The 16,636-nt window shown below is 39.3% G+C and overlaps 3 protein-coding genes across 15 annotated transcripts in view; 1 reads left to right on the forward strand and 2 right to left on the reverse strand.

Annotated features, from left to right (window-relative positions):
• Positions 1-764: 764 nt before the first annotated feature.
• Drep4 (DNA fragmentation factor-related protein 4) lies at positions 765-7,787 on the reverse strand. 2 transcript variants are annotated; one of them, XM_022830921.2, is made up of 9 exons: positions 7,249-7,710; positions 5,222-5,295; positions 4,787-4,850; positions 4,460-4,586; positions 3,775-3,968; positions 3,571-3,687; positions 3,248-3,370; positions 2,742-2,878; positions 765-2,448 (listed from the first exon to the last, which is right to left on the reverse strand). In XM_022830921.2, exons 2-9 carry the CDS (start codon positions 5,284-5,286, stop codon positions 2,082-2,084), a joined length of 1,194 nt encoding a protein of 397 aa, XP_022686656.1. In that variant the 5' UTR covers positions 5,287-5,295; positions 7,249-7,710; the 3' UTR covers positions 765-2,081. The 2 variants fall into 2 exon arrangements, with proteins under 2 accessions (XP_022686656.1, XP_022686665.1); XM_022830930.2 differs by lacking the exon at positions 3,571-3,687 and having other exon boundaries at positions 7,249-7,787.
• Positions 6,283-16,636, forward strand: part of LOC111259173 (protein YIPF6) — a 10,848-nt gene continuing 494 nt past the window's right edge. The window contains exons 1-6 of one of the 12 annotated variants that reach the window (XM_022830982.2): positions 6,283-6,550; positions 8,554-8,963; positions 9,100-9,234; positions 9,541-9,669; positions 9,884-10,095; positions 10,627-12,492. In XM_022830982.2, coding sequence (XP_022686717.1) covers positions 8,868-8,963; positions 9,100-9,234; positions 9,541-9,669; positions 9,884-10,095; positions 10,627-10,696 — 642 coding nt within the window. In that variant the 5' untranslated portion in view covers positions 6,283-6,550; positions 8,554-8,867 and the 3' untranslated portion in view covers positions 10,697-12,492. Of the gene's footprint in view, positions 6,551-7,955; positions 8,434-8,553; positions 8,964-9,099; positions 9,235-9,540; positions 9,670-9,883; positions 10,096-10,626; positions 12,493-16,636 lie in introns of those variants that run through there. The other 11 variants (XM_022830993.2, XM_022831004.2, XM_022830943.2 and 8 more) reach the window with 11 other exon arrangements.
• Positions 13,548-16,636, reverse strand: part of ND-75 (NADH dehydrogenase (ubiquinone) 75 kDa subunit) — a 5,346-nt gene continuing 2,257 nt past the window's right edge. The window contains exons 3-6 of the mRNA XM_022830910.2: positions 16,464-16,579; positions 16,110-16,267; positions 14,823-15,854; positions 13,548-14,677 (exon numbers count right to left, since the gene is read on the reverse strand). Coding sequence (XP_022686645.1) covers positions 14,039-14,677; positions 14,823-15,854; positions 16,110-16,267; positions 16,464-16,579 — 1,945 coding nt within the window. The 3' untranslated portion in view covers positions 13,548-14,038. The remainder of the gene's footprint in view (positions 14,678-14,822; positions 15,855-16,109; positions 16,268-16,463; positions 16,580-16,636) is intronic.

Consider the following 16,636-nt stretch of genomic DNA (forward strand, 5'->3'; position numbering starts at 1 on the left):
CAGGTCGTGGTACATTGTTCTCCATCTCACTACAAATACTAGAAAAAGTATATCCTTCTTAAAAAAAAGTTTCTTTTACGGCTGCGTATCAAATAAGAGTTCAAATTTTGGGTTGCGTTATGCTCCATACCGCTCCATATTCACTGGTATATACCTATTATTGTGAGAATCTTTTGTGAGATGGGTAGCATTATGTTCGATTTACACGCGCCCCGAGCATCGCGCCAGGATTAAATTAACTTCGTTCGTGAAGTCTAAATGGCAGCTCATACAGTGGTAATAACCTTATTGGTCGTGATTTAAGCTAAATCATGATCACCTTAAGAAATTGTTGAGTGTCTAACCTACGCCTGGAATATTCAGCATATTAATTTTTTGGGACCATATTCTAGATTGGACACAAGCATTTCTAGTGTTGCGTCAAGCAGGCCCAGTGCTTTGTAATATTCTCACATTATATGCGTAAAGTCTAAGAAATCGTTTAAGAGACGCAGTCAAATATCTTCTACTCAGAACCACTGCAGATTTTTCAGTGGTCCGTTATATTAAGGAATGTAACGGGTACTAAGTATTTTAACTTTTGTAAATGTTTTAAATGCACAATATACGAATCGTACAAATATAAATGTCCCTTTGTTAAAAAAAAAACAAACCAGAGTGTTTGTAGACTTTGTTAAATATTTTTTCGATTAACAAACTTCTTGGGCATCTTGGGCGAAAACGTTCAAATAATTGTTTTCTTCCGTCGAAATGATTATTCTGAATGGTTGTTTTCTATACGTTTTATTTCTTCTATGATAATCATTCCTTATGTCGCTTAACAGCGATTTATTTCAAAGAAAACGTGTTGGTTTTTCTAGACTTTGCCTTAGTATTCTGTTCCCATAAAGCCGATCCGACATGAAGGCAAACTTTATCGTCTCTTACATATATTTGCTCACATGTTTTCCATGCAGGAGTCATGTTCTTAAACTACCCACAGCTGATCGCTGTGACGTGGCATACCAAGGGTACTTGCCATTCTATACATCTGCACTGATTCCTTCAATGTTTATAAAAAAGTATCTAATCGAACATTCAAGAGCCAGAGTTAAATAATCGACCTTCACTAACCATTCCCATGAAAAGCAGAATATGCAAATATATACAGAACGAGGATGAATGGTACTCATAGCGAGCAACGCTGCACCCAATTGGCTTACGGTGAACACTATATGCACGGACGCAGCTGGCAATGCTTAGCTTCTTCTTGCGTAGGGATTGTACTACAATTTGTGCCCAACAAGTTTCCGACTAGACCCAATGCGTTCAACGTTTAGTTTTTTCGCGGCCTGTCTTCATTAATCGGAACCTGGCTGTACAGAGTGAAATATGTCAAAGACAGCTGAGAATTCGTGTATAACTCGACAAGTAACGACAAATAACGACTACACATCATTTGTTGTCTTCACGAATGATGTTCCAAAGGCCTGCAAAACCAGTCTTGGCTGTGCACTCAGATGAGAGATAGTTTCTATCCAGAAAGAAGATTGTAAACTTTAGCACGGATTAGAGAAATTGGACGTGGTTTTTGCTTAGATGTGTTCTAGTTTTAAAACCGGGTACAGACATACTTCATTTCGTGGAAACTAGCCCGCTTAGTGGCTGTGTCGGGCGTAAAACACAAAACATTAGTTTGGATCCGGATGCGGGCGTACTTTTCATATTGGAAGGATTCAGTCGTCTGAGGCAATGCTTAAAGGCAAAACATGAAGTAAAAACTCGAAAGTTTAGAGTGGTCTCTTCATCCTTGGACGTCCAAATCTCAAAAAAGGAGATCTTCTTGGGCGCTTCGCGTATAAGTGGTCAAACGGTACCACAACATCTTGCAACAACATTCCACTTAATGTTGCATGTTTTTTTACTTCCTTGCTCCAACAGAAAGAAATTCTGTTAAACACATAAGTAACGCAATATATGATACCTGACACATGAATCACATAGTTAAGCACACAGCGTCGGCCTCCAGCTTAACGACTTTGTATAGAAGCGCCTTTTGTCAGCTACATATTGCTTACTTTTCTTTAAATTGACCTGTATTCCTATGTCGACGCTTTGAAATTCGGAGCGCCTTGGCCTGTTTGACACTCGCCCAATTCACAAATCTCCTTTACTCTTCCCTGCCGTGATACGATTTGGCTAGATTTTTTGATTAGGCGCGGTCTTTTTTTCTGTCTGAGCCTTCCGATTATGTCCCTATTGGCAGACGCTTTCTTACTTTGAACAAACACAGCGTTAGGATCACATTCCATCCCAACGTGGGTAATTTTTAGATGGCAGATCACGTGTACCAGGCGAAGATTACTTCGTGTAAATAGAAGGTTGTAGAAGTAGGTTATGTTAATGTCATGTGGCCGTTCTTGGAGTGCACTACGCAATGATGGTACGACGCTTCGAGAGCGCTCCACCCTAAAACAAAAAAAAAAAACCAATTAGATGTTCACGGTCGGCTTAAGGTAGTTTGCCGTTTGTATAAGACGAGTGTTATCGCTGCGGAGGTTTAGGTGTCGGTCAGCGTGGCTCTCGAGTCGACCGTTACTGATTCAAACTATTTTCTTCTATCCAACATATATCCCTGAGGCTTATGGGTTTATAATGTAATATCTAAAAAAAAAAAGACATCATCGTTCTACACAACACTTTTTTGCTGTCGTTTTGTGCCATGCCGGATGAGGTATTGAATTCGTCGTATGTGGACTCACTGATGATCGAGGTTCCATGTGCTAAACATAAGGTAATCTTCAGGTCTAGCATAAGGGTTTATGCAATGGCTGTATGAACAACTTTCCTTATCAAATGCTCCTTGGCAGCCAAACCAGCCTTTCGAACAGCAGAGCGCCTGTGAATACATATCAGTTTATTTCACCTTTACATTTTTTTTGCCTTTAAAATGATTTTCACGCGTGGAAGCAAGATGAACTAAAATTATGCTTGTTTATCTGCGCGTCTGTTAAACACAACGTATGTCGATAGTTGGCGATAAAGGAGCGAATAGCAAATATGTAGTCTGTTCGAAAAAAAAACAGGCAAAATTATTGACTGGAGTAAACAGAAGACAAAAGCTATCATAAATTAGATAACTTCATCTGAAACCTTGCTTCGATAGAAATGACTTACGTGTCTGTATTCTCGATAGCTAACGAAACGAATGTTTCGTTAGCTATCGAGAATACAGACTTTATGCAGGCTTTAGGTATAATCATGGTACCTCGGTATGCTCTCGTTGAAAATATGACCCATTAAAATCTGCCTGTTGTAGTCGGCTCATGAACTCGTTAAACAGATATTCGACTCGAGGTTGGGCAACCGTTTTCAGTAAGTCTTCTTTCGTCTGCAAAATATATTACTGAAATTTCATAAATTGCTTCACATTGTGGTTCATAAAAGTAAATCAAGCTAAATTTTAATAAATCTCTCTCCAGTTTAACAAAATATATAGCTTCCGTTAACGAGATGTGTATAATGTACATAATTGTCCTTTACTATTAACAAGTAAGCTTGGAATAAGGCTATGGTTGCTTTTTATGGTACCTTATAATAATATCCTTTGATACGTCTCTTTGCGTTGTTACGAAGCACCTCTTTCTTCGATGTCGCTTTTAAAGCGCGAACTTTTTCAAACCAATGGGGATCTTCGGAGCTAGAGTCCTGTTTCCAATCGTTGTTGATAACACTGTTAGTATAAATTTAAACTTATTATTTAATCCCTTAAAGTAGAATTAAAATGTTTCTTACTAGAAGCGCCCTTTGATGTGTCCCTTCTTCAAGCGGATCGCTGACATTGGACAAAGCGGCACCTAATTTAGGCAACGAACATTGACTCCTCGTCGAGTCCAACCATGCGCGCGTTGACGATAGCAGCTTCTGTGACTCGTGGCTCAAATCGGTTTTCAACCTCGTTACGGCATGTAATAACGATGGAGAGATGACTGCTCAAGATATCGATACAACATTTGTTTGATAATTAAATGAACAAAAAATAGGCAACATTTAGATAGTAACCTTCTGCTGTGCGACTGTGCACCCTATAACTTTTAACTTACTAAATGTATATTGCTATTCGAGATTGTTTGCTCCGTAGGTGCCATTTCTAATTCTCACAGTTTTTATTGTAACCCCACGTGGCAAACCCTGAAATTGAATCAGGTATTTTTAATTTTCAATCGAACAAGTTATGTTGTCGCCACCTATGTTAAGTATACTATCATACATCTGCTTAGAGCGAGCTTTCAAATCCGAAACGACGGGTGCGGATGAGATTAGAAAGTGTAAAAACTTTAATGCTTAGAAAATCGAATAAACACTTTAGCACTCTCTCGCTACATTGATTAATTATTTGTGTTTGAAATAATTTCTTGCCCGCCACGCCCTCATATCTCCCCAACAAATTCTAAGATTGTTAAAATACTCGCATACGCACAAATTTCCTCTTCCCCTTTATAAAGCACGCTCAGAACTGTGTAGGGTTGCAGCGCTAAAAGGCATTCGGTGTCGTCAATCTGGGTGGCGTCCTCATCGTACACGCCGACTTCGCAGTCTTTTGGTACCTGAGAAGCCAGATACAAGAGATGTATTGTTTCGCTTTGATACAAGTTCTTGCACGAGTGATGTGGTACAGTATATCATTTGCCCTATAGGGGCTACAGCGTATGTAGAAAACAACTATTGCGACCGACGTTAATGACCCCTCGAGTATGCGATTTCTTTATACGCAGCCAAGCAAAGAAAGGGCGCAGGCTATACTTACCTTATATAAGCGTCGGTACTCAGATATTAGTTGATCAAACGAGCTGCATTTAATTAGGTTCCGTCTGCGTGTGTGATAAAAAACAGTTCAGAAAAAAAAACAAAAAAATGTCAACTGTAATATATTTCATGCCTGGATCGGCTTGCATGGGTAGAACATAGGCTTTTCTAAGAACAGTTTCGCAACAAATCGGATGTTCGACGACGATCAATGTCGTAGACATTTTGAAAAGAAATTGAATAAATAATTATATTGAGGCTATATTATCATGATCGATGATTAACAAAGTAAAAGGAAACATGATTTTGTGAAAAACTGTACTTGCCTAATAAATACATATCACTCGGCTACGTTTACGTAACTTATTTATATTGATATATTCTTACTTGTAAACAGTAGGTATTCAAAGGTTAAAAGATTGAACCGTATACTGACTTGTTTTGACAATTTCTAACGACGAACGGGGTAAGGACCTGTTTACTTTTACCAAAGCAACCCATCGTTCCACTCTGAAAAAGATGTTAATTGAAAACTGCTACAGTCCGCCAACTCCAATAATGACGTGAATTGCTTTACAGTACTGCAAATACTACTCAAAGGCACTACCTTAAAAAAAGAATCGGTAATTTTTGTACCGGCAGAAGGAGGGGCCAACATCGGTAAACACAGCACAACGTCATAAGTTAATGTCTTTTAAGTAGTTTTTCGTTCAGATGGTTTAGCATCCACTAACTGACCACCTTTTTTGAGCCTAAGAGCTATCCGTTGATGTAGGGCTTTTATTTTTTTGCCAAGCTTGCGAATAAAGATACGCTTACGCAACTTATATCACTTTAGCTATCTTAGTAGTACTTAGCTGTCGATTTGTCGTTCCAGCGTTTGGGATTATTCATCCTCTAAATAATTCCCACCTGACAAATAAATAATTAGATCCGTAATTGAAAAAACCACGATACACTAATTTGGAAAGATATAAGATGTAATTAATTTGTTCCGCTAGGTTATGTATGACGAGACCAGAGAAAACAATAAAAATTTAATGCGGATTTTTTTAGACGCTTTTTCCTGCTCCCGAATATCGTAAGGTTTTGTTGAAAAAGACACAACTAAGCTCTACGAGAGAAACGAGGAGAGAAACCTAAGCCCCACCTTATAAATCGATAAGTTCTATTTCATGACCAAAATCTACATACGCCTTACAGGTTCGCTTGAAGACGCCCAGTAAATCATCTCCGAAAGCATCTCATCTAAGGAGCCATCATCTCATCTATTTTCTGATTTTTTCGCAACCATAATTAACTACAGTGAATAATTGCAAATTCAAGTAACTTTCTATGTGTTATCTCGTAAAAAAAAAAAGAAAAAATAACTATGCCTTTTCAAACCTTACGTCTATTATCAATATGGTCTGAGGCTCTAGAATATATGGATTAAAATTTCGTCATTGATGCAAGTGAGTTTGACATATTAGATTGCATTTATTTTGTCTTACACAAATCACACATGTACGCTTTGGTAGAACTAAATACATGATCAAATCGTTGAAATCACAATTTATCGACACAATAGTCCTGTGGTAGAATTTTGGTGCAAAATAAGATTGTTGAGGATGTCTAAACTGGGACTTTTTTGAATCGGTTCCAGGAATGCGTTCATCCGAAACCGTTACTATAGCATAAAAGCGAATTACTGAAAAGAGTGTAAACAGATTTGCTGTTATGTCAAAAAACAGTGCTGGATTGTCAGGATTTTAACAAAAATCAGGTATTATTTATTCGCTTTATACGAAAACTAGAAACCACACTTGTTGTCCTGAAATCAGCTGCTAATTCCCACGCGGCTTTAAAAAATCTAAAGGTCTCAATGAGGTGAAATCAAGGGTACCCTATAGGGTTTGTATCTAAAGAGCTTGAAAAATCAAATAGCGTCGAAATTTGTTTCTAATAATCCACAATGTTTAACACAGAAATCAACAACAACCTTAAAGAGAAAAGTATCTCTGAAATGGGATTGTCCAGATAAGCTTCAACGGTTAGTCTTCGTGAAACTTTTTGCGTGTTCTTGCACTTTTTTGCCATTTTAGATTCTTGCATTTTTGAGACTTCTGGCTTTCTCCAAAGTTTTATTTTACTGGATTATTCGCGTAACGTATCTCTAGGCGACAGTTTAGCGAATCTACATTTATATCGTCAGGAGCACGATTATTATTAAAGGGTTAATTGCAGGTTACACGAACGATACTTTAAAATCGGTAGCTTATAACGTCCTGAACTGAAGCCGCAATTGACCTCAATGGAAATGAATAAGTACTACTAGCGCATGAAAAATAGTTTGTTGAGATATCTGTTTTGGTAAAGCCTTATAACAAACCACACGAACAAGTTTCAATCTGGACAGCGCATCCGGTACATGAATGTCCCACATGTTTTATAAAAACACGGCTCGTCATTTTTGACATTTACCTGCTAAGGCTTTTTAGAATAACCTTCAGCTCATTCTGCGGTCAAGTCGATATAATCCAATAATTATCCGAGCGAACTTTATACAATGGAAATATGCAATCACACGAATGCAATATCCAGCATCACAGATTAAGTTTTTAGTTCACATAGTTAACCTGCATCAAAAGTACTCTTACAATATTCGAACTACAAATGGTTTTATGAAAAATAGCTTTCATGTTTTCTTTTTTTTACTCGTTTAGCTGCTTAATCATAAATACGAAAAAATTGAAGTCTAATTGTCAACACAAAAATAAGTCGAGTTGAAGGAACAAATGTATAACGATACTACATCGATGAGGTTCTAGCATCGTTTGGCCTTTAGAGCAATTGCAGGTTAAGCTAGAGTGAAAATAACCAACTAAACAGAGGTAAATAGAGCTGCGAACGCCACTTGTATTCTGTCAAACATTCGTAGACAAATGACACCCGTGAGCGGTAACTACTGAGATCGACCGTCTTAGCACGTGCAGCTAGAGCAACTGGTAGTAGTGAAAAAACATCGCAATACTTTGATGTGAATTATGTAGCAGTCAAAGACTGAAACTGCCAAATCAAGCCATCAGGCAAACTTATTCATATTGTTGTTACCTCGACAGAGCGAGACATAGACAACGAGATAGATATAAGGGGCGCTCACGGGTGTCATTTTACGGAAACAATCCCTTCAACTTGAAAGATGCCTACACACATTATTAATATTTTCGGAGCTCCTGTCGCAGCTCGTCGTATTGCTGCGCATCGAGTCGTACGCTAGGGGATTTTGCGGCGTCATATGTTTAAAAACGTGTAATTGTGATTCAAGCAATAATGCGCGAATGTATTTATTAGCATTTTGAATCGAAAAGTGTGACGTGGACCTATACCAAAAACGTTAACTTCTGGGGAAGGATCAGAAACTGGTTTGACATTAGTGATAAAAACAAAAAAAATCGGCTTTCGCATTCGGAGCAAAAATACTTATAAGTTATATTCTTAACTTAATTACAACACGACGTGCACTATAGAACGAACAGGGCTGCCACTGCGGGAATCGGTAACAAAGTCCGAAGTGGTATCTGATGTGAGCTACTGAAAGGATTGTAGTGCGACAGATTCGATCTGAATTTCTTATTATACCAGTAATACTCATTCGAGTTTTCATAGGTACTCATGATGAAATTTTCGGGATATTAACATATTTTTCGATCGGTTCTTTTAATTCCGTACAATACAGGTGTTTTAGCCATATCTCGTCGTGTTTCATAGCTCTGCTTTGCGTTCCAGGCAACCAATGTTCGATAAAATTCGAAATCTGTTCACTCAGCTAGGAACGGCCTGTTGACATAATCGTGCGAGTCGGCAACTGTGCGATAGAAGTGCAAATATTTTCATAGAAGAAACCGTCAAATATAAACGAGCCAGTTAATGTAGCAATTAATGTCTATATATAATCATACAGTTACTTGGTAATCGTTAATTATGGGATGTATTTGTTTAATTGTTAGAACTTACCAGATTGCATAATCGCCAGCTTGTAAACGACAAATAACGGAATTCGAAGGACTTGCTTCAAGCACGAAAAAAGTCTCCAGCTTGCAATGGAGCCTCCACCTACAGTTGTGGAAGGTCTGCCCGATAGTGGAGACCAAGACTTAAAATCACTCAATACCCTTGACGAACCTATCATGACTACCGTGAGTTACTTTTTTAACCACGATTAAATTGCCAACTAGCCCTTCTAAACAGGTATTTTGGATCAGTGCAAAATGTACTTTAGGGTCAATTTTGAATCGTTACGTTGACTAGATGATTTCTGTTTGAACTGCTTAGGTGATGCGCGATGTACGAAACATCGTCGATAAGTTTGTACATGTCTATACACCGGGAAAACAGAAGAAACTTCTTAAAGACTGGGACCTCTGGGGACCCCTAATGATCTGTGTTTTCCTTGCCGTAATCCTTCAGGTAAGCATCGCATGTGTATGTGTGTAGCTGTTGCTCGCAAGCATTTAGACATAAGCAAGGAGTAGATGTGCCTATAATACTATACTCTCAGGAAAAAGGTTTCTGCATCTGTTTACTGCTTTTATAAGACGCTTTTCAGGATATGGTTGACACTAGTCTATAATTTTCAGCGAGGCACGCCCTGCATTAGATACGCTTTCGGATTTCTTGTGAGCTATCTTCGCTAGATGAATAAATCTGGTGAAAATAGCTCACTAGAAAAGTCACTCTGTATAAACTATTGACGTTCTCGAGTTACCGTTGCAGACTTCAGCAGGCAGCTCGAAATCCGAAGCCGTCCCACATTTTGCCGAGCTATTTATCCTCGTTTGGGGAGGAGCGGCACTTGTTACTCTAAACACAATGCTTCTTGGAGCCCAGCTTGCATTTTTACAGGTACATACGTATGATTGGTTTTCCTAATTATTTAACGACACCCGTCTTGAAACCATTATTACTTAACCATATTATATTTTTTTTTACAAAATGATTGTAGCGAATTGACCTTTATTTTGCATCTTAACGAGTACAGCTATTGGGGAACGACACAGACCGTGACAGACTGAAATTTCTCATGTTATAAGTACTCATATCATTGTTATTCCTGCAGGGCCTGTGTGTGCTGGGATATTGCCTCTGTGGACAATGTGTGGCGCTCGTCGCCTGCAAGTTACTTCCGCTGTTACCGTTCATATCAAGCCATGCATTGGTACTGTTTATATTCAGCGCAGTATTATCGCTGCTTGGATGTTGTTGGAGTATTCTGGCAGCTTCTGGCACTTTCGCTGGCCTATATGGCGACCATAAGAACACACTCATCAGGTGAGCATTTGTAATTGGTACAAAGCGAATCTTTCATATATTGAAAAACAATGAGAACTTACGCTTCTCAAGAAAACGGAGGAAAACTACACTTTAACATGTAACAAATTTCACAGATACATTATAATATAAGCTGGGGTACATTAAAAGAAACAACAGCCACTGAAGTGAACCACAACTTATCTTCGAAAAATTGCTAAAAATGCAGACTGATTCAAATTGAAATCATGTCGAGGGGAAGGAATAATGCTTCTGTAGAGAATGAAGTAATCCTTTATCACTTATCTATCGGCATATAAGACATCCGATGTAAATCCAAATAGTTTAGTTAATTAACCTTTTCGCTTATTATATATCACGGTAAACTCTATGAGGCTATCGAAACATTAACTAACATTAGCTCGCAAATTCAAAAGCAGTTTCTTATGAGGCAAATTACCGATGGCATATTTTTTTTACTTGCATTAGAAGCATATGTTTAATCACTCCTCGACACCTTCGCTGATACAGCTAATTCGTTTTTTATCTCAGGTATCCGATTCTTTTGTACTACTTACTCATATCGTGGCTCATCTTATCCTGGTCCAACTCTCACTGCTAAGAAAAGTCTACAAATGGTGATCATCGTCAAATCGATACTTAGAATATAACAAAATGTCTACTATTTATATATTTTGATGCAGCTGTGTACTTTGCCATACAAAAAATACAACTCTGTGTCTAAATCATAGGTTTAAAACAATGCGAGAGAACCGATAAAATTTGTTAGAGTAGGATTTTATGATTGAAACGTCTTCGTGGCAATCCCAAAAGTACTGGCGAAGTCAGTAAAATAAATAGATACTTATGTAACCTGTAAAGAAATTTGTGCGCGTCACCTGAGCCTAAGCTCTGCGAATTCTAAAAAAAGGATTGACGTGCTAAAAATATAAGAGCCTTATATTATTTAGTAGAAAATGAAACGAGGAAAGTTCTTGTTTAATAAGGCAAGCAAAAAGAAACGCTTCAGTGATGTTCCTTCACCGTCTCCATCGTTTTCCATGCCTCGGAAAATTACGAAAAAAAATTAAAAGCACCTTTATTGAATAATCTCTGATTCTGTTAAAATTTCTACTGCGCAAACGAAACCATGGTAGTCGTGCGACGCAAAAGAGCATCTATAATGAATAAGACACTAAACGAAGAGTTATGCCTTGACCAGAGCGCTGTGTGAGCCTCAACCTTCGGAAAGAATATAAGTTCAAGAAGGTAGGAGAAAAATATCGAAGTCGCTTCGAGCTCTCCGTAGTGGTTAAGGAGTCATATAAGTACATGACTGATTATATATTGTACATACGTAGGCTGCGTTAAATGAAGAATGACGCTGTCATGAAACTGCCGTCCGCGGGTGTAGAAAGAGGTATAGAAATGTAGGATGAAGGCCTAGCTAAGGGAGTCGGTTGTCAGTTTTTTTTCGCGCGCGCTTCTTTCACAGCGGTGCTTTGTTTTCTTTGTATTTTTTGTTTCTAATTTTGTTTGGTTTGGTATGCGTTAATAGGCCGTGGATTTGAAGATAAGTTTGTCCGTTTACATTGACTTCTATCACTGAATACAGGGCCTTTATACAGGACACTCGATGAAGAGGAAGCAGTCCGAATACGTCACACACCATCTAAGTGAGATAGCTAATTTCTGTTTGTTAAATTATTTATTTTGCGGGTTTGTTGTAATATTTTGGATTCAGTGGCGAACCTTAGCCGCTACTTGGCGAGCTTATATTGGTGTTGATCTGTAGCCAAACGTCGATTAGCGGACATACAACTTCAGTAAATGAGTGCTTCATCATGACCGCGCACCGTTGACGTTTCTCTATCGGGGAACTTCGACGAGAAAAGTGAAAGCTGGAATTTAGAAATCAAGTGTTTTCTTGACGCACCGCTCTGCCCTTGCGCTTACAGCGGGCGGCCAACAAAATGTCGATGTTTGCTTTCTTTCTAATTTATTTGGACTGTGTTATCAAAGAGCAGTTGCGTTAGCCGTTATTCAAGCGGTCGCTTTGGGACATGGCCACGTTAGAAGAAATAGCGATTTTAACACTAATTTTAGTATCTGTGAGATGTTAGGTGCGAAATCTAAGGAGTAAATGTTTAAGTAAAGTGGAGTGTAAACGTTTGAGCATTTTGGAAGACTGATAGTATATCAACAGTTGCGATAAAAATCCTGTGAGTGATAGATTCGCATATTTTATAATCGTTCACGTATTTACATTACATTATTGTAAGAATATAATTTATATATTAATAATGATTACTCAAAAGGAACGATGAAATAGATTTTGTCTAGAAAGCATTCGAAGACTTATGTAATAAAGAAGGTAATAAAGAAGCACATCTATGACGATGATTGACCGACACAGTCCACTGCACCTATTTTTTTACGCCACACTTGTTAAATCTAACCACTATAACTGTTATCATTACATAGCCACGTATGTCGGGTATCACTAGCCTCCAAAATAGCTTACACATATCTGCTCAGTAAGAAGCAATAGAAGTACTTGTATACGCTATTCAAGTTACTGGAAAAATTTGCAATTGGTGAAATTTTTCGCCATTAACTTGAAGATAAGGCAATACACTAAAAATTTCACTAGAATCATTTGAAAGATTTCTACTTTGGAGTCTACCAGCGGGTCTTTTTGTCGCCTGATTAGCTCCGTGACTGCTACCAATTTCTATTTACAAAATAGTTGTCATCATTTATAGACGATATTATACATATTATATAGATATACGATATCGTTGGGATCGGTTTAGGTCTTGAGAGGGATCAACAAAAAGTATGACAACACCTCAGCGAGTCAGAAATCAAGTGAACGAAAGAGCTACAACTAAATAAATCATATCATTTAATAACGAACCGACGTAATTTTCTACCAGTTTAACAATTCGAGGTTAGGTCCATGGGCAGCCAAAGATATAAATGGTCGCAGCCTAAGCAACTGTGTATGAAGCCGTCGTTTTTCATATAGTTACAGTGAGAAAAAAGCTATACAAGCCTTTGATAAGCCGTAAGTATACGAAGCAAAGCTACTGAGCATGGCGTTTAATCTCCTACTGTACATTTGAACCGACCCTTCTAGTCTATGTAGACTACATAGTCTATGTAGTCTACATAGACTAAAAGTCTATGTAGACTTTTAGCCGTGCCTAAGAACTGTGTGAAATCATTTCTCATTTTAGAACATGATGTAAAAAATCGTATTAGTCAAATATATTCTTTTCCTTGAAGTCCTCTTAATTAGTTAAATATATTCTTTTTCTTGGAGTTCTCGTAAGTTGTTAAGTTAAACTATTACTCGAGTTCAGGTCCAAACTACGATTTAATATTGAGCTGCGGCTCTACATCATTTAATCTACCGTAGTACCCATAATCATAGTGTTTGAGTTAATTTAAAAAAAAAAAAACAAAAATATGGTTTACTGAAGAAAGGCTTTCTTAACTTGTCTAGGCTTACAGATTCGTTCCCTATTGATACACTCTTCTGCTTTTATTTCTTGCTGTTTCTTCTCTTTTACTGTTTTCAAATCCATAGAAATAACGCTAGGATTTGTTGCTTTGTTGCGAGTTAACTGTTTCATCGTTAAGTTCACATTTTTTCTTTTCAACGTACACGGCCGACTGCTTCTGTTATTAGCATTTTTGTTACCTTGAGTCACTTTTACTGTTGTTGCTGTTTGTTTTTACTCACAATCGTAAAGATAACATTCGAGTTCTCTTAGTGTTCCGTCATCGAAGCTCAACTCGCGTCTCCCTCAAATTGCCGCCGGACGGCGAATTAAGAACTGCTACCATCTAATCCCAACCCATGACCAATCCCATTATGTTCACTGTACCTTGCTCACGAAACGTCCTTAATTATTCTACTAAACTGTTGAAACATGCTAGCACTACGCACGGCTTCTTAATGCGGGTTCTTCTTCTCTTTAACGGCAGCGTGTACGCACTTCGCCATAGTTGGACTGGCACGGCTAATCGAGTCTGTCATAAAGAAGTCCTCAAGCCCCTTAAAGCGCGAATCTACCTTCTCGCTGGACGTAATTGCTGTTGTCAGACGACTGAAAAGCAAACCAGCCTGTTTGAAGTAATTGGCGTGTTCTACTTTTGTGTATCTTGTTAGATGTGGCGAAATTTCGAGCATCCGCCCGCGAACCTCTTCGAGGGAATCGTAAGGAAGACTAATCCCGGCAAATTCAGATAGGGCTCGCACGATCTTCCAGTCTTCTCGGGCCAATCCGGGCGGGGTAACTGCTTGTAAAGTCTGCTGTGTTCGGCCTTCTGTGTTCACATACGTGGCCTGTTTCTCGGTGTAGGCGCTACCAGGCAAAATGACATCTGCGATTTCGGCCCCTTTATCTCCGTGATGTCCCTGGTAGACGATAAAGCAGCCACTTGGAAGGTCCTTGCGAGCTATCATACCCTCATCCGCGCCAAACATGTATAGCAATACGGGTTTCTGACTTAGAATGTCCTTAATGCCGGCACGATAGCCGAGGTCTAAAGCTGCGACTTGGCTGGCCACACGGTGGAGCACATTGAACACCTGCAACCATATATGATACAACGTTGAGTAGATAAGTGTACACTGAGTAAATGTGTCACGTTTCGTAAAAGGTAATGTGAAATCCACACTGGAAGTTTTCATAACCTGTACTAAACTTTTGGGTAACTTGCTTAAAGCAGTTTACCTTCCAATTTTCTCGGTCTTTTTGCAGGGATGTAGCCAGCTGATGTGCTATACTATAAAGGGCAACGCCATCAGTTCTTTGTAGAGCCTCACTTCCGACAATGATCATTGGATTCTTTGCGGCTTTCAGCTTAGCGGAGAAGGGATGACTTCCTTTAGCAATCTCAGGCAAGAGGTTGGGGTTGTCTCCGAGATGCTCATAGCTATAAGTGAGGTCGATTCTAGGACCGATAAGCGCCACCTCAAGGTCGCTCCCAATCCACGTTTTGCGAATACGCGCATTAAACACAGGCGATTCGAAGCGCGGATTACACCCGATGATCAAAAGTAAATCGGCGTTTTCAACTCCGGCCAGCGTTGAGTTCAGCAAGTAGTTAGATCGAATGTCGGTACCGGCTCCGTCCATCGGAAAGCTCTCTTCTGTGCAAAGTGTTTCGCAGTCGAGCTGGTTCATCATGTCCTTCAGGGCAGTCAACGCCTCGGCGTCGCACATGCTGCCAACGACAGCAGCCATCTTCTCACCAGGGGTGACCGCTACTCGATTAGCAACGGCTGTGAGAGCCTCTTGCCAATCACAGGGTTCAAGCTGGTCATTGATTCGAATCATGGGCGTTGTAAGCCGTTGACGTGTCAGGCCGTCATATGAAAAACGTGCCTTGTCCGAAATCCATTCTTCATTCACATCATCATTATTTCGCGGAATCACACGCATCACGTCTCCAGCACGAGTGCTCACCACGATGTTGCTGCCAAGCGCATCCGTTACGTCGATGCTCTCGACCTTACGAGTTTCCCAAGGACGTGCCGTGAATGCATATGGTTTCGATGTGAGCGCTCCAACCGGGCAGAGGTCGATTACGTTTCCAGATAATTCTGAAAGGAACATCTTCTCGACGTAGGTTCCGATTTGCATGTCTTGCCCACGACCTGTTGAGCCTAGCACAGGAATACCAGCTACTTCGGATGCAAAACGCACACACCGGGTACACTGGATGCAACGATTCATAACCGTTTTTACAAGAGGCCCAATATCCTACAATAAAGAAACACGAAAAAAATGAGTTTTAAATTATGAAACTTTTTTGAAAGATTTTTGTTGTAAATGTTGTGAAAAAACAATCCGTATGGAAGCTTTTCAACTATTGCATTTATAGCTACAATTGTGGTACCTTTGGTTATAAAAAAAAAAAGCTGATGATAAACGATCAACTCGCGGCATTCGGATGCAGGTCCGAAGGACTGATTGGAAATTTGAAAAAATTCTCTAAAGGCGCTTATCGTTGCTCACCTTATCTTCGACGGCCCTTTTGCCTTCATAATTAATATCCGTGAAACGGCTTCGATCCGATCCAAACGCCATTGATTGGTCCTGAAGGTCGCACTCTCCCCCCTGGTCGCAAATGGGACAGTCAAGAGGATGGTTGGCCAATAAAAACTCCATAACACCTGTAGGATTCGGTCTTTGTTACTCCTAAACTCTTTGTTCATGGTACCGCAAAACGTGCCTTACTTCCCGAAAATATTCAATTTTCGAATCGAACAGTTTACTAAATGCACACCGAAATACGTTAAAGGACTCAGACGATAAATTCTAGGTAAGCCAAACTTTTGGGAAATTAGCATAGAAGTGGTTGTGACCAACCTTCTCTAGCTTTCTTTGTCATGTCGGAGTTGGTCTTGATGCGCCACCCCTTCATTACAGGCATTGCACACGCAGCAACGGGCTTTGGCGACTTCTCCACCTCGACCAAACACATTCTGAAAGAAAGCCGTTATATATAGATATATATAATATATAAAGAAAGACTCAATACT

Source organism: Varroa jacobsoni, unplaced genomic scaffold (assembly GCF_002532875.2).
Source record: "Varroa jacobsoni isolate VJ856 unplaced genomic scaffold, vjacob_1.0 scaffold_30, whole genome shotgun sequence".
Classification (NCBI taxonomy): domain Eukaryota; kingdom Metazoa; phylum Arthropoda; class Arachnida; order Mesostigmata; family Varroidae; genus Varroa; species Varroa jacobsoni.

What these genes read in the sequence shown, in the direction of transcription:
- Drep4 (XM_022830921.2), bottom strand. Translation starts at nt 5,286, where the DNA reads ATGGGTTGCTTTGGTAAAAGTAAACAGGTCCTTACCCCGTTCGTCGTT. An exon ending in GTTAGAAATTGTCAAAACAA is followed by an intron (nt 4,851 to 5,221) that starts GTCAGTATACGG and finishes TCACACACGCAG; the next exon opens with ACGGAACCTAATTAAATGCA. An exon ending in AGTACCGACGCTTATATAAG is followed by an intron (nt 4,587 to 4,786) that starts GTAAGTATAGCC and finishes CTGGCTTCTCAG; the next exon opens with GTACCAAAAGACTGCGAAGT.